The following is a 22,712-nucleotide window of genomic DNA, read 5'->3' as shown; positions in this document are numbered from 1 at the left end:
TCCCGCTGATGCTGCGACTAATGTGTTTTGGCACTGGCAGGGTGACAGCTTGACAGGGTGGGGTGGCAAAAGGCTAAAAAGTACCCCGCTATCAGTATGCTACATCTGGCGCCAGGCTAAATGGCCCAACACCAGTGGCCGAAGCCTGCCGCCAGATGTAGAATACCCACAGCGGGAGATGCTAGACCGCGCGAGTAAGCTAGCGTCTGGTTATGTGTGTTGGGGCGCGTAGAAGGGCGGGAACGATGTGTAAATTGTCATAATCGGCGGTGGATAGTGTAGCGAGAGCCGACCGAACGCGACGTTGCCGTCTGTGTCTGCTCTTGGTCCATGTCGATGTAGACAACTATATAGAATCAGGCGGTCTGGGTGGTCATAACTGATGAATGCATTCTTGTACTAGTCGTCTATTGATGTATCGTGGCCTTGATGGCTTTCTCCCCTCATTGCTCATCCCGCTACCACCCAAAGTTCTCGACGTGCAGCACGATGGGGGGCTGTCCCTTGAGGATCTTGCTAGCCGAGTTAACCCGGCAAATAGCTCTCCGCGTATCAAGCTGCAGCTCGAGGGGACCACACATGCCAACCGCGACGCCAGCTGCGTTGGTAGTTGAACCCGCCGTATCCTTGCGGAGGATCGTCTCAACGGGACTGCGGCCCTTGTGGAATGTCACAATACGCATAGCCGCCTCGGTGAGGCCGTACATTCCCTTCTCACCAACTGAGGGGGTGGCGACCTTGTCAACCGCCTCCGTGGACGAGTTGATCTCTGGGGTGGTAGTTCCAGAATCCTCTCCCGAGCCCTCCTCGATCGAGTGGCCCTCAGCCATCCCGCTGCGAGTGACGTAGATGTCGATGGAAACGGTCATGCCTCCGGTACCCTTCTCCAGGGCTGCGTTAAGGAGCGGAGCGATCCATTCGATGTGGGCTGCCTCACGTACGTTCCAGACTAGCCGGAGGGAAGAGAGGGATGTCTTGCTCTGTTGTGCAGCTGCAATTGCGCCGAGGAAGTTGGAACAGCCATAGGTAATGCCAGTACCACCACAGACGAGGAGGAGTGTGTCGTGACCCAACAGCTCGGAGTGGTGGCTCATCCCATACGGACCTTCGATGTAGCAGTTGAACCCCGTTTCTGTTTGGCTCTGCGTGCGGTCGAGGAGGCGGGCAGTGAACCCACCCTGGGCGCGGACGAGGAAAACGGCGTCACCGGACGCACTGGCCATGGTGAATGGGTGTTGCTCGTACCGGAGGGTAGCGACTTGTGGCATCGTAAGCAGAGCGTGCTGTCCCGGACTCCATGTGAGGTTACGGTTGGCGACGGTGATGCGGAGGACGGTGGGGTCGACAATCTCGACTGTACAGGCCGAGTGTTGGTCACGCTTGGAAGTGAAGGGGATGAGCCAGGCCTTGTTGACAAAGATCATGCGTGCGAAACCAACGCCGCGGTCAAAGCCCCACAAGATGAGGCCGGTCCATGGCCACCATCCAAGTTTGGGCCAGTGGAACCACGCCGCGACGATGAAGATGAAGCACATGGTAATGTGGACGACGAGGAAGAACTCGTACATGATCCTCCGGACGAGAGCAAAGGACGTGAGCAGCATAATGAGGCCGGCAATACCCGACAACATGCCGGTCATGAAGACGTCGCTTCCAGGCCCATGCTTGCCCAGGCCCTTGTGTACATATCCGAAACAGTGGATCCAAGTCGTGAGGACAGCGACGCGACCAGCCGTACGATGGAGGTAGTTTAGTTTCTCGTAGCTGATCCCTGTAATCCAGGAAACGGTGTTATTCCGTCCAGCCAGGGCGATGAGGATTGGGATTTGGCCAAACGCAACGAATCCCATGGGGTTGGCGTAGTCCAGCTTGCCTTGCCAGTAACAGCCCCAGAACCCTATGCCGAGGGTGATGCCGAGATAAGCCGCACTCCAGAACCACTCGGCTACGGTGACGTTGGAAAACATCCACAGAGGGACGACTTTGACGTATGCCCAGTTGTTGATTGTCGCGCTGGCGGCTGACGATGCGCGCGAGACCAAGCCCCGTTCACGCGAGACCTGCGATGTACGCTTGCCATACTTGCGCCGGTAGTAGTATGTTGTAGCGGAGCGCCACGCCCACAGACAGAGACAGCCGAATGCGACCCCGGCGATCACGTAGTACGTAGTGAAGATGGCGTCCTGAGTGACCTTTTTCTGGGCGGCCTTGTACTCGGCCTTGTTCTTGTATGGTGCCCACTGGTTGGTGGCAGGAGCAGAGGTCCGCGCCGCCTTGGCCGTCTCGATAACAGCAGATGTCGCAACGGCAAGCGTGGCGCTGCCGACACGGCCAGTGAGAGATGTAGATCCTTCGGCCATCTGGTGTGAGTGGGTGAAGCGAGGACCTGGAGTGAAAGAAACCGGGAAAAGAGGGGAGTATGAGGAAGCATGATGAGCATGGGACGGAACGACGAGTTGAGCGTAAGAGGCGTAGCATGAGAGGAGGGAGGGAGGGGGGACGGGGGAGGGGGGACGGAGGGGGGACGGGAGGTGGAGAGGTGGAGAGGTGATGTGGACGACAAGGGGATGCCCAACGTGTGGAGTACGGTGACGTCAGACAGAGAACCGACGATGAGAGGACGTCTGATGGAGACGCCAGACACCATACACCATGTCATCGCAAGCCAAGCCAGCCGCAACTCGGACTTACCTTGTTTTTCCCGGTCGTTTGAACTGGCTCTTGGCTCTTGCTTCAAATAACCTTTTCCTACCGTTCTCAACTTTTGCAAGCCGGACCTGGGCTGCGTACATATATATCCTAACTGAAAAGCTGCGTCATTCAATCAGTTGCTCGTTAAATCACAGCTGAAAACTGAAGCTTTACGCAGCCCCTCGCCGGCCCCGACGCCGCTGCGAATCAGGCGGCCGCCAAAGACTGCGTTGGCGCAGATCTCTGCACACTTGATATTGTTAGCTATTTTGGTCCGCCAAGTTGCTGTATCCATCAGAACGGTTTAGCATAACTTCGGTTGGGGAGTAGTGCGGCAAGGTTAGGCGCGGAAAAAGGCACAAGTGTCGGGTCCGGAGTCCGATGTCCAAATGTCGGATGCGAATGGAATTGAATGGCATCGCGGAAGGCGCTTGCTATTTGCAGAGGCCAAGCCTTGCGTGCTCGATATAGATTCCGTATGTCGGATGACAGCATGCCATGTTTTTGCCATGCCATGGTTTCGATCAATCAAAGCCGTCGGATGTCTTCTGCGGCCGTGACCATAGTCATGTTTTTTTTTGGACTTTGGACCTGTCGGTTTCGGCCTGTCAGTGCTTCAGTAGTCCATCAGCAATTAGCTCTAAAGTTCCAGCCAGGCCCAGCCCCAGATCGCTTCCAGATCACAGTTTGCTGGACCGGCCGACACCGTCGACGTATCACACTTGAGACTCAACCATCCAACCACCCCATTCCGCATTCCGCCATCCCCTATCCCTGACCCACAAGCCACTCAGAATACATCGCGCCAAGCCGCCCGAAGCAACAAGCCCCATGCCAGCAAGAACAATCTGGATCTCTCCTCTAGCTCACCACTCGCTGGCTTCATGCAGAATACACGTGCTCACGCGCCTACGTGCTCACGTGCTCACACATCGCAGGAACACCTTTTGCGCTCCGATGCATGATGGACACTCACATGAACAGGCTCTGGACCTCAGTGCGCGCCCGCGCCAGAGCTGTAGCCTGACGGACCGGCGCCGTAGCCCATGCCGTACGACCCGAGACCGCGTTTCGTGTTCTTGACTACGGCCACGATGCTGCTGTCAGTGAATGCCTGGGAAGGTGGGGAGGGAGGACTGACGGTGCCTCCAGCCCATGCACGCCGCCTAGGCCGATGGTGATGCCCTCGCTCCAGCTGTGTGTTAGCGGTGTGTCTAGATCCAAAAGGCTGAGTGATGGTTTGGCACAAGGGTTAGATGCCACGTCCAATGTCCAATGTCCGACGTGGGAATGTGGTTGGCACGTCTGAGTCGAGATGGATCGAGGACATGCCATGCAGCCAGCACGCCGGCCGTTCCTCGGTGGCATGAGGGTGGCATTGTTGACCAGCCGTCACAAGACATGCACCGTACTCGTCCTCGCCATCGACCGCAGGTCTCCGCCTCGCCTCCGCCTCGCGACGACCCAACACTCACCCCATCTTACTCAGCAGCTGGTGGCCGACATTATCCTGTCCAATCTTCTCGGCACCCTCGCCGACGAGGTCGCCCTCTCGTGCGCGGACACTCGCGCCCGGCCCACGAGCAAACTTCTTGCCGTCGCCTTTGTCCTTATCGCCCTTCTTGCGAGCATAGAGGGCCTTGTAAAAGCTGCCGCCGTTGAACTGGCCAGCCGCGACGAGGCGGTCGCGTTTCTTGACGTCCACATCGATACCAGAACGGGCGAGTTTGATTAGGATGCTTTTGTCAACTCTGCCCTTCAATAAACTTACGGGAACCGGCCGACACCCTTGCCCTTGGATTTGGACTTGAGGTCGTAGCATTCGGCGAGCATGTGGACCTTCTTACGAGTGTCCTTGTCCATTGGCGGAAGTTGGAGGGTCGTGCGTCCAGAGTCGGACATAAAGTCCTGAACCATCATGTCGATGTCGCCAAGTGTTGGGGGAAGGAGGGGGTTGCTGCGGTGGTACTTGATGCCCCAGCCGCCGTCGGGGCCTAGACCCTCGTCGTCAGAGATGTCGAATAACTCGGCGACCTCGGCCGCCGAACCGGGAATGAGGTGGGCGATTCGGGCTGCTGCCTTGCCCTTGCCTTTCTTGTTTGCTTTGCGACCGAACCCAATGCTTGGGTCCAGGAGGGCTATTGCGCGCTGCAGCTCGCGGTCTCTCTTCTTCTCTGCCTTCTTGGCTCTATCCCGCGCCCACTGGTCCTGCAGCTCTTGCGGGAGATGGGTGGGCGCTTTCTTGTTCCGCTTGGCTGGGGCTGCTGTCAGCAAAGCATGGGTACGAGCTCACCTAATGGGAAGTCACCGTCGAAAGAGCCGTTCGCAACGGCACGGAAGACGGCGTTGCGCTCCTTGCGAGACTGGGCCATGGCGCCGCCGTCAAGCGCCGCTTCCATTTTGTCGATGAACCACGCGTTGTCATCCCCGACCTCTGGAGCCTCATCGTCGGAATCGTTCCACTTGGTGACTCCCGAGAACATCTTGGCCTCGCCGTCAGACGCATACTCGTCCTCGGAGTAAGCGTCGGCGAGGGCGTTGAAGTCGTTCTCGCTCGACTCGTTGTCATCATCATCATCATCTTCCGAGTCGGTATCACGGCGTCCCGCTATCTCCCGAAGCGTCTCCTCCATGTCCTCGTCCTCCCACTCGTCGCTGTCGCTCTCCATGTACGCCATCGCCGCATTGTCCTCGCGAATACGCTCCGTGCCGGCCAGGTAGCGGGCGAGCGTCGCGTCGTCGAGGTCGGGATCGAGCTCCTCGTCACCGACGGGATCGCCAGCATCCACCGATAGGATCTTTGGTGGTCCGTCGCTGCCCCAGTCGAGGTCGGACCCGTCTGAGGCGAGATGGAAGTCGCCGTTCCCGCCGCCGTTCTGGCGGCGAGCGCGCTTGTTACGGGAGCGCTTTTCTCTCTTGGCTTTCTTGCGCTCCTTGCGGTTCAAGACGCGTGAGTCGATGTTGACGCGTGTCAGCTCGAAATTGGTCGTAGGAAGAGGTGCTTGGCTCGAGGACGCGATGGGGTCTTCGATGATGCGGGGCTGGAAGATGATCGTCTCCTCGTCTATTGTGGGTTTTGGTGGAGCCTTGGGCGCGGGAGGGGGCTGGGTTGGGGCGTCGTAAAGAATGGAAACGGTAGAGGCAGCGCCAGCGGTGTCAACGGCGAACAGGTCGTCATCGGCCATCTCACTCAGGCCACTGGTACCTGCCGTGTCGACGGCGAAGAGATCGTCGTCGGTCATTGCCTGGACGTCGTCGTCCTCACTGCTAGACACGGGAAGAGGATTGGATACAGGACCCAAGACACCAACCGGCGCCGATGGCGAGTAGGCGACAACCTCCTCATCCTCGACGATGATGGCGGTTTCGGCCACGACTGCGTGTAAGTCGTCTACCACAAGCATCTGGATGTGGTCGGATAGCACGCGCTCGATCTCCTCGTCGTCCGCTACATCGTCATCGTGCTCGGTCGTCTCGTGGCGATGGGCTGCAACAACGCCAAGGACCTGGTCACGGGTGGCCAGGTCGGCAATATCGACCTCGACGTCGTCGTGGAGATCGTGCATCTGCGGTGCACTGGGGTCGGACAACGGGTAATGCTCGACAACAAAGACGTCTGATGTCAGAGCCAGGCCTTCTGCCTTCGGCAGAGCGGGTTACAGAGCGAGCGAGTACCTGTGGAGACTCGCACGCACATACCGCACACATACCTCCATCGCGCTTGACGACATCGACCTCGCCATCGCGGAACAGCTCGCCAGCCTTGACGAAGAGCGGCGCACCTCCCCCGCCCCACGTGACGACACCACCGACCTCGCGAGCAGCGGTACGCGGCCCACTACGGTGATACCCTAACCCAGAGGTGATGGGCGTAGCAGTCCCCGACGCGTTACCAGATTGTCCACCATGGGGCGCAAATGATCGAACGCGGCGCGGAACCTCGCGCCGATCCCGTTCCTCGCCTGGCCCAAAGGGTTGCACACTCGCTACTGTCAGCTCCATCAGAGGACCACGCACGTTCGAACTTGTGGTATGTCCGGGAGTTGAGCTTGGAATAATCGAGAGTGACGGCAGAGTAGTCGGCTCCAAAGTGGCCGCCTCGGACTGTACGCCCGCCGCGTCCGCGCGACGAGTCGAATCCACCACGGCCACCACGACCTCCGCCGCCACCTCCGCCGCCACCTCCGCCGCCGCCTTCCCTAGCTGGACCTCCACCACGACCTCCTCCTCCTCTTCCTCCTCCTCCGCGGAAACCACCTCTCCCTCTCCCACGACCGCGGCCACGAGGGTTGTCCAAATTGAGAAAGTCACCAAAGCCTAATCGTGGCATGGTGAGTGTGTAGTGTGTTGGGTGTGAGTGAGGATGATTGATCAGAGGTCGGCTGAGAGCGCTGAGCGGGAGGGGTTAATCTTGAGACGTTGTCGATATGGTGGGTGGCCAAATGAATCTGGACTCGGAGAGCGGAGTGCGGTCGGATCTCCGAATATCCGGATCCGAGACACGTGAGATTGTTCTTGATTCAAAACCAAGTCGTTCTGGGTTATAGAGTGAGAATAGTGAGCCGACGTGTCTCCGCAGTTGGAAAGTCATGTTAACGATCGAGGTGGCTGCGGCGCGGTGATGGGATGACTGATGACAGTTGGGCTTGGACATGATCCAGTTGGTGGGATCTGAACCTGAACCTGACTCCTGTTACTCCACTTGGCAGCTGATTCTGATTCTCACGTCAGTGCGGCGGAGATGATGAGGATATTGCGTTGTTGATCCGAGCTTGATTGCCTGATTGCCTAATGTCTTCATCGCCAAACAAGTCGTGGGTATTCATTAATAGAATCATTGTAGTGTTTCATTGGTAGTGATTGAAATATTTGTCTCATAAGCATGCATTTGAATAGTATAGAGAAGAGCCGAAGAGAGTCAAAGGAAGGCACTGCTTGGTCTAAAAATGGGGATTACAAACGAGTGAGGCTGTGCACGCGTCGAATACAAACCCTTGCATTTTGACCCTGAGCTTTGACGCGACCCTTCAGTTGTTTAGTACCCTATTACCTGTACCCTAGGGACCTTGTGCCTTTGTATTGGCGCTCAAGCCTTGTCCTAATTTCATCACCCTATTCAATGTGGTTACCGTTCATCCCCTTCACTTTGGGGGATCCGTCCGGGGGGTTAGGGGATCCGGGGTGTCTGGGGTGTCCAAGCAATGTGGTCAATTGAGTGTGGACAAATGTGAGGAGAGCCCCCCCTGCGCCTCTTTTGGTTACCCTATACTCTAGTTCATCCTCGTCTACCCCACGACCATCAGTGCCATCGTTTGACCTACTCTATGGAGCACAGACCTCTCAAGGACCCTTTCAAGATACCCCCCTTCATCCCCTCTCTGTCCTCGTGTCTCTTGTCTCTTGTCGTCGATGCATCCGATTCTTCTCTTCGCCACCACTCTGTCTCTCTTCAGCTTCTTCATCACCATCGCCATCTCCTATCTTACTCTGTCGTTATCGACTATCGACTCTCCTTTTTTCTTTCTTCTACTCAAACCTTGGTTGAACCCCTGATTCTTGTTTTTCCCAACAAACAAGCGCGCGCGTCTCTGTGGTGTGACCCTGTTTAATCCCGCCTCCCACCCAACAGCTCGTTGACCTACTCTTTCCCAGCATCGCCTTGCCGTCTCCCCTTCTGTTCCATTCTCATCATGTCGGGTGCAAAATATCATCAAGCGCCTTATAGCGACAACTATGGTGATAATTTCTCGCCAAGCCCTCAACCATACTCTGAGGGTCAAGGTTACAACGACAGTACTGCTGGTTTAAGGGATAATGAGTGTGAGTGTTCTTGTTATTGGTAACGCGCGAGTCAGTCTAGTTGTTTTGAGATACTGAGAGAGTGGATTGTCATGCCCAATGGTACAATAACGTGCCTGAAGGGGGTACCAGAGTACCAAAGCCAAGAGAAGGCAGTGCAGAGAGAAGTGTGCTGTAGTTGGCAGAGTATTGTGTGCACAGAGTCCAAAGACGCTGACGCTTTCGGGACCCCCTCCCCCCCCCCCCCCCCCCCCCCCCCAATGTTTACTATTCACACGCGACTTGGACAACTTCTACAACACACTATAACATTGGACACCATCACTCCCGCATCTACGTATCTACACCTCTACGACTCGTACGCCTCTTACCCTCTACCCTTTTACCCTTTTGGTCTTGGCTCTTGGCACGGTCCAAACTACCAACTTGCTCATCGTCATCCCCGTTTCTTCACTTCACTTCATCCTTCCTCATCTATTCTCGTCACTCCTCCCTTTGACCGCTACGACCACTTCATCTCCCCCCTCTTCACACCTTCACCCCTTCGCACGCACCTCTTCTCCCACACTTGGACCTCACCACCACTCTGGTGATTCTTAATCCTTCGCCATGTCGTCCGCCTATCGTCATGACGACGAATCGGCTGATTCCTTCCTCCCTCAACACCAAAAAGACCCCATGAACAGCGGGAACCCCTACGCCGCAACCGCATCTCACCCCCAGCGCGCTCCCAAGAAGCGCAAGTGGCTCTGGTGGATTGTCGGCGCTATCGTCCTCCTCTGTGTTATCGTCGGCGCAGTCCTCGGTGGTGTTCTTGGCAGCCGTGCCAAGAACAACAATGACAAGGGCTCATCCAGCGGCGGCAATGCTGCAGCCACTGGTGCTCCCGGCAAGGATGGCAACACCGCGTTCGCGACCGGCACAAAGGGCGCCGATGACGGCAACACTGCTCTTCCGACCATGCTTTCGTACTGGGCTACCAACATGGCCGCCCAGACTCAGTCTGGCGTGAATGGCCAGATCTACCTTGCCGTGGCCACGGACACCAACATGCTTCCCGCCTACGTTACTGGTGTAAGTCTGGCTATTGGATTGCTGTGCAGGAGCCCAAACATGCCCGCCCGGCTCCCCGGATCCTTGACCCGTGGCAGTGCTGGCGGTGCCTACAGGGTATACACATTGGGCATGTGTCCTCTCACATGCCCGTTCACATTCCAGTCTCCTTTCATTTCCGAGACCTCTTTCGCTGACCCACAGACCAACACTGCTGGATACTCTGAGCCCACCAAGGACGCGCAGCCCGGCCAGAACGGCGCGTGGCCCTCGGACGACTCGTCGCCGTCGTCCTCCAGCCCGCGAGCCCACCCCCGTATCATCGCTCCCAAGTACAAGTGGGACGCTCTCACCAACGGTCTGATCAACGGTGACCCCTACCTCACCCACTGGCACAAAATCATTATCGACAACGCGACTGCCACGCTCAACGAGCCTCCTACCGCTTACATTGAGGATGGTGGTCTGACCGGCTCGGGTGTGCTCGATGTTGCTCGCCAGGTCAAGGTCAAGATCAAGAACCTTGCGTACGCTTACCGCACCACGGGCGAGACCAAGTATGTTGACCGCGCCTGGCTCGAGCTCCGCACCGCATCGGGTAACAACCCGGACGTTTCGTTCGGCAACGGAACCACGGCCTGGAACGGCGCCGGTCACTTCCTCGACCTGGCCGAGTTCACCTCCGCCTTCGCCATCGGATACGATTGGCTCTTCGACGTGTGGACCACGGAACAGAAGTCGACTATCCGCACCGCCATTTTCAACATGGGCCTTACCTACGGTGTCAACGCGCTCACCGGCACGAATGGCGGCGGCGCCTACAACTGGTGGACTGGTGTTGACCCTGGCAAGAACACCCAGGTGATTGACGGCAACTGGAACTGTGTCAACAACGCCGGTCTCATTCTTGGTGCCCTTGCTGTCATGGACGAGGACCAGGACGGAATGGCCGCTCAGATCCTGCAGCTTGCTGTCCCCGGTGCCGAGGCCAACTGCTTCCAAGGCGCCTACTCGGACGGCACGTGGGCCGAGACCCCCAACTACTGGTACTTTGGCACAACCGGCGCTGCCGAGATGGTCTCTGCTCTTCAGACCGCGCTTGGCGGCACCAACGGTGTTTCGCTTGCCACCAGCAGCCCCGGCTTCAACCTCACCTCGCTCGCACACATGTATGTTACGGGCATGACTGCCAAGTTTGAGTACGGCGACCACGGACCCAACAAGTACTCTGCGACCGCCAACTCGCTTCTCCTTTGGAGCCAGATCTTCAACGAGCCCCGTTACGCACTCTACCAGCGTGACCAGTACGACGCGTCGGAGCCGTTCTCCATGTTCTGGTACGACCCCACTGTTGAGGGTACTTGGTGGGCCAACCTGCCGATCGACCGCCACTTCGGCGACAAGAAGGGCGAGTGGGCCACTGCTCGCTCGTCGTGGAGCGACAACTCTGGTACCTACTGGGCCATGAAGGCTGGTACCCTCTTGAACCACCAGACGCACGGCGACCTCGACCTTGGAGACTTTGTTATCGACGCCATGGGCTACCGCTGGGCTGGTGAGCTGGGCTCGGACCAGTACCTTGGTACGGGCTACTTCTCGAGCGAGGCACAGGACTCTCCCCGCTGGAACTACTACCGCAAGCAGACCGAGGGCCAGAACACGATCCTCATCGGCGATGCCAACCAGCTCGTCACCGCCCCTGCTCCGACTACTAACTGGGATTCGACTGGAACCGCCCAGGGTGTTGCTCCTTACCTCGCCCTCGACACTGCCGACACTGCTTTCTTCACCATGGACATGTCGGCGGCTTACGGTACCGGCGCGTCGGTCAAGCGCGGTATCCGTTTCCTGAACGGCCGCAAGCAGATTCTCGTTCAGGACGAGGTCACTGGTCCTTCGGGTTCGGGCATCATGTGGCGGATGCAGACCAACGCGACTGTCGATGCTCAGGGTGCCTCGGCCACCCTCACCTCGCATGACGGCAAGGTCTGCAAGGTCGACATTGTCAATGGCGACGGCACCTTTACCACCATGCAGCCTACCCACCTGACGGGTACTGCTCCCGCCGACGAGATGCCCAACCCTGGCGTCACTGTCCTGGTCATCAACAACGCTGCTGGTGGCTCGCTCAACGTTGACGTCCTCTTCACTCCTCAGTGGCCTGGTGAGAGCAACTTTGTCACCCCCACCCATGTCGCTCTCGACTCATGGACACTCTCGTCACACTAGATCTCGATCTAGTTGCGAGGTGGCGTTTTTCACGATACTATAGCCCATCCTGGCGCTCCCTTTGTGGGTAACGCTTGATGTAAGGCTCGTAATCGGGTTACAAGTCCTCTCCCCACTACCTCGTCTCTCAACCTACCCTGGCAATTTGCGCCTGACTGTCCTTTAGACGGCGATGTTGCTAGCGTTACGATCCTTTGGCGTTTGCCGAATTGTATGCATGGACAGTTTTACTGGATAGCTGGATACGGGATTCAGTTTACAGACGAGACGAGACGCGACGCGTCGAAATGTTCAATGGATAGGACAAGGTTTGGTTTGGTTTGGTTTAGCAGCGCAATACAGTCAAACCTTTTAACTTGAAACCTGTAACCTGTAACCTTTTAGCCTTGCACCTGAAAAAGGCACATTTCGTGACCCAAGAGATGGGAAGATGCAAGGAGAGAATGGCAGGAGATGAACGAGGGAAGGATGATCAAACCAAGTGTTTAGTACTGCGATACTATAATAATAAGTACAGTAATACGAGTGAGGTCGGATAGAGGAGGTAGATGAGGCAGCAGTGAGGGCGCAAACGCAGAGAGAGAGAGAGAGAGAGAGAGAGAGAGGTCTAGGGCGGAGGAATGGGCTCTGATGAGTCTGATCCATCTGAACCGAGTACTTGTTAATGTACTAATGTTGAATGTAAGAGTGACCAGAATTGTAGCATTAGTAGCGATCAGTGCGTCTACCCTCAACGCCTTGATACCCTCAACGCCCGACGCCCTTTGCTCATGGATCATGGTTGATGGCTCGCTCTCTGGCTACAATTCCAGGCCCTATCCTTATATCCTATAGTCCTAGCTGTACTCTGTACTCTCCTAACACTCGAGCGAGTCCCCAAGCCCCCAAAGACCCCACCGCAGCTCGCAGCTCAAAGACCCTAATGCTCAACGTTGACAACATCTCCAACATGTCCATCATGTCCATCTCCTTTGACCACCATCACTAGTCTCCCAGTCATCTATTCAATTCAACCATTGGCCACTCCAACACACTTCATTCCCCTTCTCCATCGCCTTCTCCGTCCCCTTCTTCTTCGCCCGCCCGCCCGCCCGGCGCGGCGGAATGTTGGCTCCTTGCCCTACGACCGCGACTATGCCTGCAACAATGACAATGCTCCAACATCCACATCCACACCAGATGTTTGAGAGAGCCAGAGCGTGCCCTGGTGGTGCTGGTGAGTTTTGGTTTGACCCGCAACTCTCTCGTTATTGTAAGGCACGGTGAATGTGGGGGTGTGCTGCCTGCGCGGCGGCGTCGCAGGCAGGCGCAGGCTACATGGCTGGATGCTGTGGAAGAAGGCGGTTGTCAGGCCATGCACAGTAGGCAAGGGTCCATTTGAGGATCCCGTACTCTCTTCCCCTTGTGGACCTTCCCGCTGTCGGCTAGGCTCTCAACTTTCCATCCAAAACTCAACCTACCCATTGACCCTTTTATCCACTCGTAAAACGACAACAGCAAGTGTTTACTTGGTCCTTGGTCCTGTATCAAGTATCAGATTCACTTTCAACTCTAGTCACTTGGGAGTCGTTGTTGGTTGTTGGTTGTTGCTTTGGCAACAACAACTTTACAGACATCAGTCTCTTTGACTTTGTGTCTTTGACGATTGCCGTCATTTGTTTCACTTTGTAACACTGCATCGTCCAAACCCCCCTCATCCGTCATCTATCGCATAAACGCCACCCATCCCCGCTTCTCTCACTCCCGCCTTTGGACGCCATCTCCCACTTCCTCATCCCATCACTCACACTCTCTACACCATCCCACCTAGCAACCTCTCCTCACGTGCGCCCTCACTGATCGCCACCAGCTCTCTCTCTCTCTCCCTCCCCCTCGCACTCGCACCAATACGACTCGCCCTCCCCCACTTTCTCCTCGTCCTCCCCTGCGCGACAGCGCTCCCGCTCAGTTTCGGCGTCCACTTCGGCCCACACACCCTCGGCACACGACCACGACAACGATCCCATACTCCCACACACTCAGGCATACCATCACGCGCTACGAAACGCCTCTGGCTCTGGCTCCCACAGTCCTTACTCCAGCTTTCCCAGTTTCATTGCAGTCGACCCCCCACCGTCATCGCCGCAGAAACGTTGCAACCCGCCGGTGCGTGCGGCACAGCCAAAGCGGACGCCGCCGTCTCCTTCAAAGCCAAAGTCGCGCCCGGCTTCACCTGTGAGGCCCCGCTCGCGCTCAGGCTCCCCCTCCAAAGCCAAGCCATCACCTATCAACAATCCCAACCCGCCGCAGAACCACAGAGCGCGCGCGCGTTCTTTCACGCAGTCTCAGCACCAGTTTCAGCCGGCCGCCACCGCTTCCCGTTCCCGTCCGACAACCCCGTCCACGCCGACCTCTGGAGCTGGCGCCGGTCACTCCCGCATCCCACAGCGACCAAGGGCGTATTCTGCGTCGGCGGCAGAGGAAGTCGAGACTCTAGCGGACACGTCCCCGCCTCCGCTGCCGCCTCTCCCTTTGGTCGACCACGCTCGTGCCCTCGAGTCCGCCCTCACTACTGTTCCCTACTCTCCACGACAGGCTTTCCCCGGCGACCTAGCCACCTACGACATGTCCGTAAGCACGCGTGCTCCGCAGGCCGTCGGCCTTCCAGGCAGTGTCAGCGGCATCCCTGTCCTCAAACCGCGCACGCGATCTTCTCCGCGCTCTCCCTCCCCCGAATTCCCCGATGGCACGGAACGCCTAGCGGACGAGTTGCCTCCTTTCCGTGTCGACCTCGACGCTGCACTAGCTGAAATTGAAGACGAGCTAGAGGTCCGTGCGCACGAGCGATATGCGAGCGCACAGCGAGCCCCACGTACCCCAAACTCGGCAACATTTGCGAATGTCACCCCAGGCTCAACGCCTCCATCTAGCTTTGGTTCTGCCAGCGTGAGCGCGCCAGTGTCGAAAATCCGCCCGCCAAAGCAGCGGCCACGCCCATCCTTACCCAGTGGCGCTTATAATGGTGCTGGTCCTGCCTCCGTCCCAACCGGCGCAGCAGCTGCGCGCAAAGGCATCAAGCCGCGCGCCGGCTCTGTGCCGCTCGACCCCAACTCTGTCACGCCCAAGAGTAAGGACGGGTTGGGGCGCGCAGCGTCGTACTCGACCTCACCTGACGGGCGTTCAAAGAGCATGCCACGACGGAGACACGGGAGCGACACGGCACAGTTGGCAGCAGTACAGCGGCGTCCAGCGCCGACCCTCTCCACGCCACCAGCGGGACGACGAGCCGCACCGCGCTCTTCGACGAACGCGCGGTCCAACAGCCTATCGAACCGCACGAACCCATCCCCGCCAACCCAGTCACAGTCCAAGCTCGGAATAGCCGCCCACTTTGTCCCCCCAGAAACGACGTTTACGCCACCCAAAGGCGCAGACTGGGACGATGTGGTGCTCCCCACCGTCGCTCGCAAGACGGGTATCACAGTCTCGCAGAACGGACACAGTCTCGAGCAGGGTCACAGGTACAGCCACAGCGCGAACTACAGTCTGGGTTCGTACAGTTTCGGGTCGACCCAACCACACGAGGACGACCTCCTCGCAGTCGAGTGGGACAGGGACGGTAAACCGGTACGCTGGGAGCGGCAGCGCGTCAAAGAAGGCCTGTCCGAGGACGACTTTGCGGCCAACCGCGCCGCGGCGGGCGCAATGCAGTGGACCGTTGACGACTTTGGGGCACCGGCGCAGAGCAAGCGCAGTAGCCGAAGCCAGGATGCGGAGAATATCGAAATGGTACCGATCCGCAACCCGCCTATGCAGTTAGAGCCGGCGCCAGCACGTCCCCCCAGAGCAGCCGGCAGAAAAAGTGTGCCATCATCGCCACAGCCACTGCAACAGCCGTTTGTGCCCCAGCAGGTCCAGGGGCCGGCACCTGTGCCGCCGATCCACGCGCACGGGCAGCACGCGCAGCAGCCGTTCCCGCGGCCAATGGATATCGCGATGTCCACGAGCCCCAAAAGCCCGCGGGATGGAAAGCACGGGCGCAAGCGGAGGGACGAGGACGACATCAAGACAGGTGGGTGTGCGTGTGTCATCATGTAGCAGTTGTACGCGCCATGTTATACTATACTCTTGAGAGCTACCAGAGCCGTCGAGAAAAGCGCCAGTTACGTAGAGCACCACCATCACCACCATAGACTTGTCCACGTTCGGCACACGCAGCACTCCCTTGCTCGCCACCCCACCACCCCAACACCCCAGTACATGTATAGATTGCATGACATGGTACAGACCCGACTCATGCCAATACTGTTTCAACCAGTAAGAAAAAAAAAAGCAGACGAGACGGACGGGGACGGGTGGCTTCGAGGCCGGCGGCGCTCGGGCGATGCGCGATGCAGTGAGGAGAGCGGGAGGATGAGTGATGGGATGGGGTCGGGTAGGCTGAGGTGATGTGGATCTAGCGTCTAGGTACCACTAGGACTCCTTGCGGAATTCTGTTGTCAGCGGTATGTGTGGGTGAGGCTGAGCCAGCTCAAAAGAGTCCGAGTGCATAGCTGGTCAACGCCTCGCTGCAACTCACCGAGTAAGACTGTGTAAATCAGGTTAAAGGCCATGTAAATCTCCTCGCGGACTTTGGCGCCGGTGAGCACAATCTTGCCCGACACAAAGATGAGGAGCACGACCTTTGGTTTAATCATGCGGTAGATGAGGCCCGGGAACAGCTCTGGTTCATACGAGCTGAAGGCGCCGTGGGAGAAGGCGAGGCCCTCAAGGCGGATGGGGAACTTTACGTCGCACGAGCCGACAATGTTCTGGATCTTGAACTCTGCAAACTTGGCGTCGAATCCAAGCTTCTGGATGATGCGCGCGTACTTGCGTGACGCGAGGCGGCTGTCGTCCTCGGACTTTGCGCCGGTCACGACCATCTTGCCCGAGGCGAAGATTAGAGCGGTCGTCTTGGGGTCGCGGATACGCATGACGACGGCGGCGAAACGCTGGTGTTAGCGGGCGAGCGGGGATAGCAGGTGCGTGAGGGGCTGCCAGATATACACAGATGTGAAGTGACTTCCTGCTATCATAGAGGGAACGAAGCAGGTTCTGGGACGGGGCTCAACCACAGGGAGACTACGCCTCATGAAGAGCCACAGATCAAGATGAAGAGGTCGAGCCCAAGCCGTGAGAATGCGGCCCACATCCCACCACTGCTCCGCACAAACATTCAACTATGTAACCTCCCATCACTCGACACTCGACACTCCACCACTCCATGCTCCGCCACCCTACTCACCTTGGGATTGTACTCGGCATTACGGGCGTGCAGCGCAATCGTCTTCAAGTCCAGCCGACATTCGAGGTTGACGGTCGCGACAATGTTCCTGTGTGTAAGCATCCCTCCCTTCACAAGAAGGGGGAGACATACTGGAGCACGGGGACGATGCCTTGCACCGCCGTGATCTCGGGCACGCTCGCGGGCGGGCGGATGGGTGCCCCGTTCTTGCCGTACGTGTCCGACGAGCCGTCGGCGGAAGAGGGCACCGCAAGGTTGGACATTGTGGTGGTTTGGTGTGGTGTGACGGTGAGTGTTTGCGGAGGCTGAGGCGAGCGCGAGGTGAGCAAGTGAAGTGGAGTTCTACAGGGGTTGGGTTGGGTTCAAGGGCTCGGAGCGGGTTGGAGAGGCTCGAAGAAGGAGGAGATGGGGGGATGGAGGGTGTTTGGGAGGGACTCGTCGGGTGTTTGTCGTGTGTTGGGTGGCGACTGGCTGTTTTCAAGCCTTTATAGCCAGCTTTTTCGGCGCGCGCAACCTAGGCCGTGGGTATTACGAGTGGGTGGACGAGATGGGGATGCAGCGAGGACAAGAGGATGCAGTTAGAGGGATGGATGAGATGGATGCAGAATGGGGTGGTGAGGTGTTGGAGAGTGGGTGGATGGTAAAACCCACTGTTGGGGGATGAGCCGACCAAAAGGGAGGATGATGGGGGTATATATACCCCCGCGCAAAGTTGGCCGCCCCCATGGTTATGGCAGCTCAGCCATTATATCAGCCTTGTTACCGTACGGTCCCAACTCTGATTTAAAACAATGGACAGGGTGACTTTGACGTTGCACTCTTGTGCATTGTCTCGTACATCTAGTTTGCATCACTTGCTTGTTCTGCGACTGTATGGTCGTTCACGTCATGAATCGCCGATTCCGGTGCTCAGCTGCTCGTGTGCCGCTCGTGTGCACGTCCTTGGTACTCTGGCAGATGATGGAAAGAATGCAGCTGGTCCACACTACATTGTCACCCGTGTGGGGCAGTATGAGCGGGCTGGATTCTGGATTCTGAAGCATGAAGCAGCGTCCAGATCTCTGTCTAGTGCACCTGCTACAACTTTGCAGACATTCTCGCACAAGTTGATGGGCAAGCACCCTCCGCGCCCCGTACACCCCCTCTGACGCCCCCAGCCCTGCACAGCACACAGCGCTACTCGGCCATCTCCTCTCTGCAGCCAATATCAACAGCCATCTACCCTTCACATAGCTCTAAGCACACTCTAGTCTGAGTCGGACGCGACGTCGTTGGGGTCAAAAATGTCGTCGTCGTCTGCATCAGCTCTGGGCTACCATCTCATAACTCACCCTCGACAACATCACCAGCCTCAGCGACCTGCGTCTCCGCCTGCGCGCGTCGGATCATCGCGCGGACCTTTTCGTCGTCCGAGCTCGGGTCCGCGCCCTCGCGGTATGGCGGGAGGAGATCGACGGCGCGCTCGTTGTGGCGATTCTTGATGCTGGGGTTAGCTTTACCTCAAACTGTAGCGTAGCGTACAGCATGCCCGCGCCGGCCTCGAGGAGCGAGCCCACTGGTGTCAGCTTCCTAAGCAGGGGAGCAGGGAAGCTAGGAAGCGAGGAAGCGAGGAAGCCTCGGCCCGCACGCACCGAGATACAACCGCATGCCAGGCTGGTCGTCCCAGCGCTGCCGCACCGCAATGTGCAGAGGCGTGTCGCCGTCGAGGCGGTTACGGATGTCTGGGTCGCAGTGGTCGTGGTCGAGGATGTGCTCGAGCACATCGGTGGAGCCGTGGAGGACACTGTCGTCAGCTTGGACGTAAGGCCAGATAAGCTGGATTGGACGCACGCGTAGTGGAGTGCTGCTGTCAGCTCGACCTATCCAGAGAGCTCACCAGTGTTGCCCAGCCTGCGGGCGCGTCAGTGTGCACGACCAAGCGCCTACCCGTCCTGGTGATTGACGTTGACGTTGTGATCAAACGCGCTCTGCAGCAGGTCCTCGTTATCCGTCTTGGCTGCAGCGAGGAGGCGCTCGTCTGCGGTCAGCAGTCAGTGCCGAGGGTTGAGTGGCGCATCGTGCTGGCAATGGCTAGGGGACGGTGCACCGTGCACCGTGTGCGATGTGTGGACTTACTCGCCGAAGCGCCGTCGCCGTTCTCGGCTGGAGGCGGTGGGGGCGCTGCGCGCGCTGGTGCCCTGGTCATGGTTGTGTGGTCGGTGTGATGGAGGAAGATTGGTAGTCGCGCTGCGTTGACATGACTTACAAGACAGGTGGACATCTGAGGAGTGGGGTCCCAGGGCGCAGTTGTGACACGTGGGTTGTACGTAAAAGCGTCCACTGTCAGAAACGTCATGCCTTATCTCGTCATCGACTATGCACAATGGCCACCATACCACTGTACAATCTCTTTAACTGAGAACCGAGGCGGCATACGAGGTTGAGCTCGTGAGAAATAAGGGAATGGTATGTATCTTGTACTCACTCTCCATTGACATATCTCTGATCATCTAACCACCATGACATCCATGCAGCGCTCTCCCTCGACTCCCGCTCCGCCCGAAGTTGAACCCATCCCCTTCTCCAGGCAAGTCTAACCTGTTTATTCTGTACAAGAACAAAAGCTCACGACAGACCGGTAACCCCGGCGCTGCGTGGGAAGCGGTGGGCGTTCCTGGGTCTCGGTGAGATGGGTAAACGCATGGCGACCAACCTGGCGCGCACGCTGGCGACCCACTCGGCCCCACCGCTGCGGGTGTGGAACCGCCACGCGGATGGCGTGCCGGCCTTCAAGACGTGGGCGGCCGACAGAGGGGTGCACGAGTCGGCGTACATGGTCATCAAGGACCTCAAAGACATTGTCAACGAGTGCGCCCTCATAGGCCTTTCTGCAAGGGGCTGACGATAGGGCTGACGTCGTGGTGACGAGCCTCAAGGACGACGAGGCCGTCAAGGAAGTGTATGCAGTGCTGTTTACTGCGGAAGTTGGACACGATACGACGTTTGTCGACATGTCCACTGTACGTCGCCTTTCTCTGGTGCTCAACTGATAAGACATACCCGACGCTTGCGGGCGAGCTCGAGCGGCAGGCGAGCTCCAAGCCTGGACGCAGCTTCATCGCATGCCCCGTGTTTGGCGTGCCGCGTGCCGCCGAGCGCGCCGACCTCGTCCTCGCTATCGCCGGCGACTACTTTGCTAAGAAGAGTGTCGCGCACACCTTGTGTCCCGGTATCGGCAAGAAGGTGATGGACATGGGCGCCAACGTCGAACGCGCAATGTCGTTCAAGCTCGTCGGTAATGCGCTCGAGCTCGGTTTTGTCGAGCTCATGAGCGAGGCGTTTACTCTCTGCGAAGCCGTTGGCGCAGACGCTTCCCAGCTCGTTGAGCTCATTCGCGAGCAGCATGGGAGCGCTAGCCTTATTCGCTACGCTGAGCGGATTCGGAACAACAAATTTGACGCGACGGGCGGGTTCACTGTCGCTGGTGGACTCGCCGATGCCAAGCATATCCGCCAGCTGGCGGATGCACACAATGTGCCGATGCCGGCGATCGACGTCGCGCAACAGCACCTCACGACGGCGCGTGCCATCGGCAGAGCCGACTATGACTGGACCGCCCTGGTTGCCGGCGAGCGCATTGCCAGTGGCCAGCCGCCCTTTGCAGGCAAGGTGGGTAGTAGGGCCAGTTGAGGCTGGTTGAACCAAGCTGACAACAGACGCGCCTGGAGAAGTACGAGGGTGCGTAGGTCGATGGAGGTAGCCTAGTTCTGTAACGGATGGAAGACTGTAGGCCTGGTATGCACAGACTTGTTCGAGTGTTGCAGCAATCGCGGCCCACCTCACCACCGCAATCCCGATCACAGCCCCTCCCTGTCAACAAGCGCATCTGTCTTCCTCGTCTGCCTGCTCCCTCGGATCCGCTGACAAGCGCTCTCTCCTTGACCACATCCCCATCAACAATCCTGCCGCCGTCTTCATCGGCGACGCGCCCGTAGAGAAGCCTCATGCATGCCCGACTAACCGTACACGCTCTCCCGCCGAGAGCACATCTACTCGTCGGGAACGACGATCTCGCCGTCGTCGATAGCCTCGATGACGTCGTGGGGCGGGCGGCCGTCGACGGTGCAGCCGACCGACTGAGCCGTCCCGAGGATCTCCTTAACACCGCCAGCGAGGTCCTTGGCCATCGACTTGTGGGCCATCTTGCGGGCAATCTGGGGTTAGTTGGATTGAGCGCCAAGCGTGAGGCGAGCAAGGCGACCATGTAGAAGAGAATTGACGTCAAGTTCGTCAAGGAAAACTTGCACCAACTCTTCCTCGACTAGCCACCCGCTCGTACACACACAACTCACGTTGTAGATCTCGTCAAGGGGAATGTTACCCGAGTGGATAATGTTCTTCTCCTTCTTGCGGTCACGGGGGGGCTCCTTGAGCGCCTTGATGACAAGCGACGAGGCCGAGGGAACGACCGAGACGGCAGCCTGACGGTTCTGGATGGTGAGCTGGACGGTCACACGGAGACCCTTCCAGTCGCCAGTCGCCTTGGCAATGTCCTCTCCGACCTTCTTGGGCGACTATTTGTTAGCGTAGTTCACCTCGTCGGTTGATGGCTAGTTTGGCGGCCCAGTGGAATTCCAAGTTCCACAGCCAAACCAGCTCAAGCTTCCTCCCACTCACGAGACCAAGAGGACCGATCTTGGGGGCAAGCGCCGAAGAGGCACCGACCTCACCACCGACGGCACGGAGGTAGATGATCTGTCATGTTGTGCAGAGTGCAGATTTCACAGATTCAGATTCAGATTCGTTCGTTGGTTCGAGTTTGTGGGTTCGCGAGGATCAATCGAGAGAGGGGAGTTGAGAGGAAGGGAGGGGAGTACGCGCGAGATCGAGCCGTGTTCGAGTTGAGTTCGAGTCCGAGTTCAGAGGAGCAAGCGTCAGCACCAGCACATTGACCCAAATTCTTCCTCCTCCAACGCCCAGCTTCAACGGTTCGCGCAACATCTCGCGCCCGTTCCGAAGCGTCGCTGCCTTGGCCGTCGTCGTACCCACCTTAACCTCGGAGGGGTCGAACTTGGGAGGCATTTTTGGGTAGTCGGGGTGTTGAAGGTTGGAGCGGACGTCGACGAGCTTGTAGACCTACCTACCTCTGTCCGCCCAGACTGCCACCCAACGGAACCTTCCTACAACCAGGCAGGCATGGGGTGAGATGGGAATTGGTCCCGTGTTAGGGCACGTGATTTATCACCGAGAGTTACGATTGATTTCGTGCCTGAAGATTCACCTGACTTGGAGCTCACCACCCAGCTGTCTGTCTGTTACAGGAAACGCTATACATGTACGTGTACAAGTGGGATGCAGAAGAGAGCAGCGAGAATGACATGGCGTCTATGACCTTGCAGGGGATATGTAAGTGAAAGTGTCAGTGTTGCTGTTGATGGTGCCACGCGCAACACTTTGTCGAACTCAGCTTCCCTAGACTTCGGTTGGGTGGCAATTCGAGCAGTCCACTCTGGGTTCCACATATCCTCGTGGGACCTTTCCAAGTCGTAGGAGCTCTGACGCAGATGTAGATGTCGATTAGATGCTCCGCTAGTACGACCGCACACCTCTCTGCCTCGTTCATCACCTCCCAGTCCAGTCCTCCAATTCTCCCCATCATAAGCTTCTTCCGCTCCTCTCTCCCAACGACGTCCCA

The 22,712-nt window shown here is 58.0% G+C and overlaps 7 protein-coding genes across 7 annotated transcripts; 3 read left to right on the top strand and 4 right to left on the bottom strand.

The window, feature by feature from the left end:
* Positions 1–458: 458 nt before the first annotated feature.
* FRP1 (uncharacterized protein) lies at positions 459–7,021 on the bottom strand (the record flags this gene model as incomplete). The annotated part of the gene is made up of 9 exons (XM_060602470.1): positions 459–2,360; positions 2,692–2,714; positions 3,724–3,788; positions 3,833–3,886; positions 4,167–4,430; positions 4,463–4,952; positions 4,985–6,307; positions 6,402–6,677; positions 7,003–7,021. The coding sequence occupies 9 exons, from the start codon at positions 7,019–7,021 to the stop codon at positions 459–461; spliced, it is 4,416 nt and encodes a 1,471-aa protein (XP_060458860.1).
* A 1,360-nt stretch (positions 7,022–8,381) lies between these two features.
* CcaverHIS019_0600530 (uncharacterized protein) lies at positions 8,382–11,772 on the top strand (the record flags this gene model as incomplete). The annotated part of the gene is made up of 3 exons (XM_060602469.1): positions 8,382–8,511; positions 9,164–9,564; positions 9,748–11,772. 3 exons carry the CDS (start codon positions 8,382–8,384, stop codon positions 11,770–11,772), a joined length of 2,556 nt encoding a protein of 851 aa, XP_060458859.1.
* A 1,152-nt stretch (positions 11,773–12,924) lies between these two features.
* On the top strand, positions 12,925–15,849 carry CcaverHIS019_0600520 (uncharacterized protein; the record flags this gene model as incomplete). The annotated part of the gene is made up of 2 exons (XM_060602468.1): positions 12,925–12,988; positions 13,622–15,849. The coding sequence occupies 2 exons, from the start codon at positions 12,925–12,927 to the stop codon at positions 15,847–15,849; spliced, it is 2,292 nt and encodes a 763-aa protein (XP_060458858.1).
* Positions 15,850–16,224: 375 nt separating this feature from the next.
* tbp1 (uncharacterized protein) lies at positions 16,225–17,301 on the bottom strand (the record flags this gene model as incomplete). Its single annotated transcript, XM_060602466.1, has 4 exons — positions 16,225–16,244; positions 16,331–16,745; positions 17,039–17,126; positions 17,171–17,301. 4 exons carry the CDS (start codon positions 17,299–17,301, stop codon positions 16,225–16,227), a joined length of 654 nt encoding a protein of 217 aa, XP_060458857.1.
* A 983-nt stretch (positions 17,302–18,284) lies between these two features.
* Positions 18,285–19,223, bottom strand: CcaverHIS019_0600500 (uncharacterized protein; the record flags this gene model as incomplete). The annotated part of the gene is made up of 8 exons (XM_060602465.1): positions 18,285–18,334; positions 18,370–18,521; positions 18,560–18,593; positions 18,670–18,821; positions 18,869–18,881; positions 18,915–18,928; positions 18,965–19,055; positions 19,154–19,223. 8 exons carry the CDS (start codon positions 19,221–19,223, stop codon positions 18,285–18,287), a joined length of 576 nt encoding a protein of 191 aa, XP_060458856.1.
* Positions 19,224–19,480: 257 nt separating this feature from the next.
* On the top strand, positions 19,481–20,763 carry CcaverHIS019_0600490 (uncharacterized protein; the record flags this gene model as incomplete). The annotated part of the gene is made up of 6 exons (XM_060602464.1): positions 19,481–19,483; positions 19,552–19,604; positions 19,652–19,885; positions 19,926–20,037; positions 20,072–20,686; positions 20,734–20,763. 6 exons carry the CDS (start codon positions 19,481–19,483, stop codon positions 20,761–20,763), a joined length of 1,047 nt encoding a protein of 348 aa, XP_060458855.1.
* Positions 20,764–21,066: 303 nt separating this feature from the next.
* Positions 21,067–22,099, bottom strand: CcaverHIS019_0600480 (uncharacterized protein; the record flags this gene model as incomplete). The annotated part of the gene is made up of 4 exons (XM_060602463.1): positions 21,067–21,231; positions 21,370–21,591; positions 21,695–21,772; positions 22,067–22,099. 4 exons carry the CDS (start codon positions 22,097–22,099, stop codon positions 21,067–21,069), a joined length of 498 nt encoding a protein of 165 aa, XP_060458854.1.
* Positions 22,100–22,712: the final 613 nt, after the last annotated feature.

The sequence above is a fragment of the Cutaneotrichosporon cavernicola genome (genome assembly GCF_030864355.1).
Source record: "Cutaneotrichosporon cavernicola HIS019 DNA, chromosome: 6".
NCBI classification, from domain to species: domain Eukaryota; kingdom Fungi; phylum Basidiomycota; class Tremellomycetes; order Trichosporonales; family Trichosporonaceae; genus Cutaneotrichosporon; species Cutaneotrichosporon cavernicola.
Note: the sequence above shows the minus strand (reverse complement) of the source record. Positions and strands in the feature narration are given on the sequence as shown.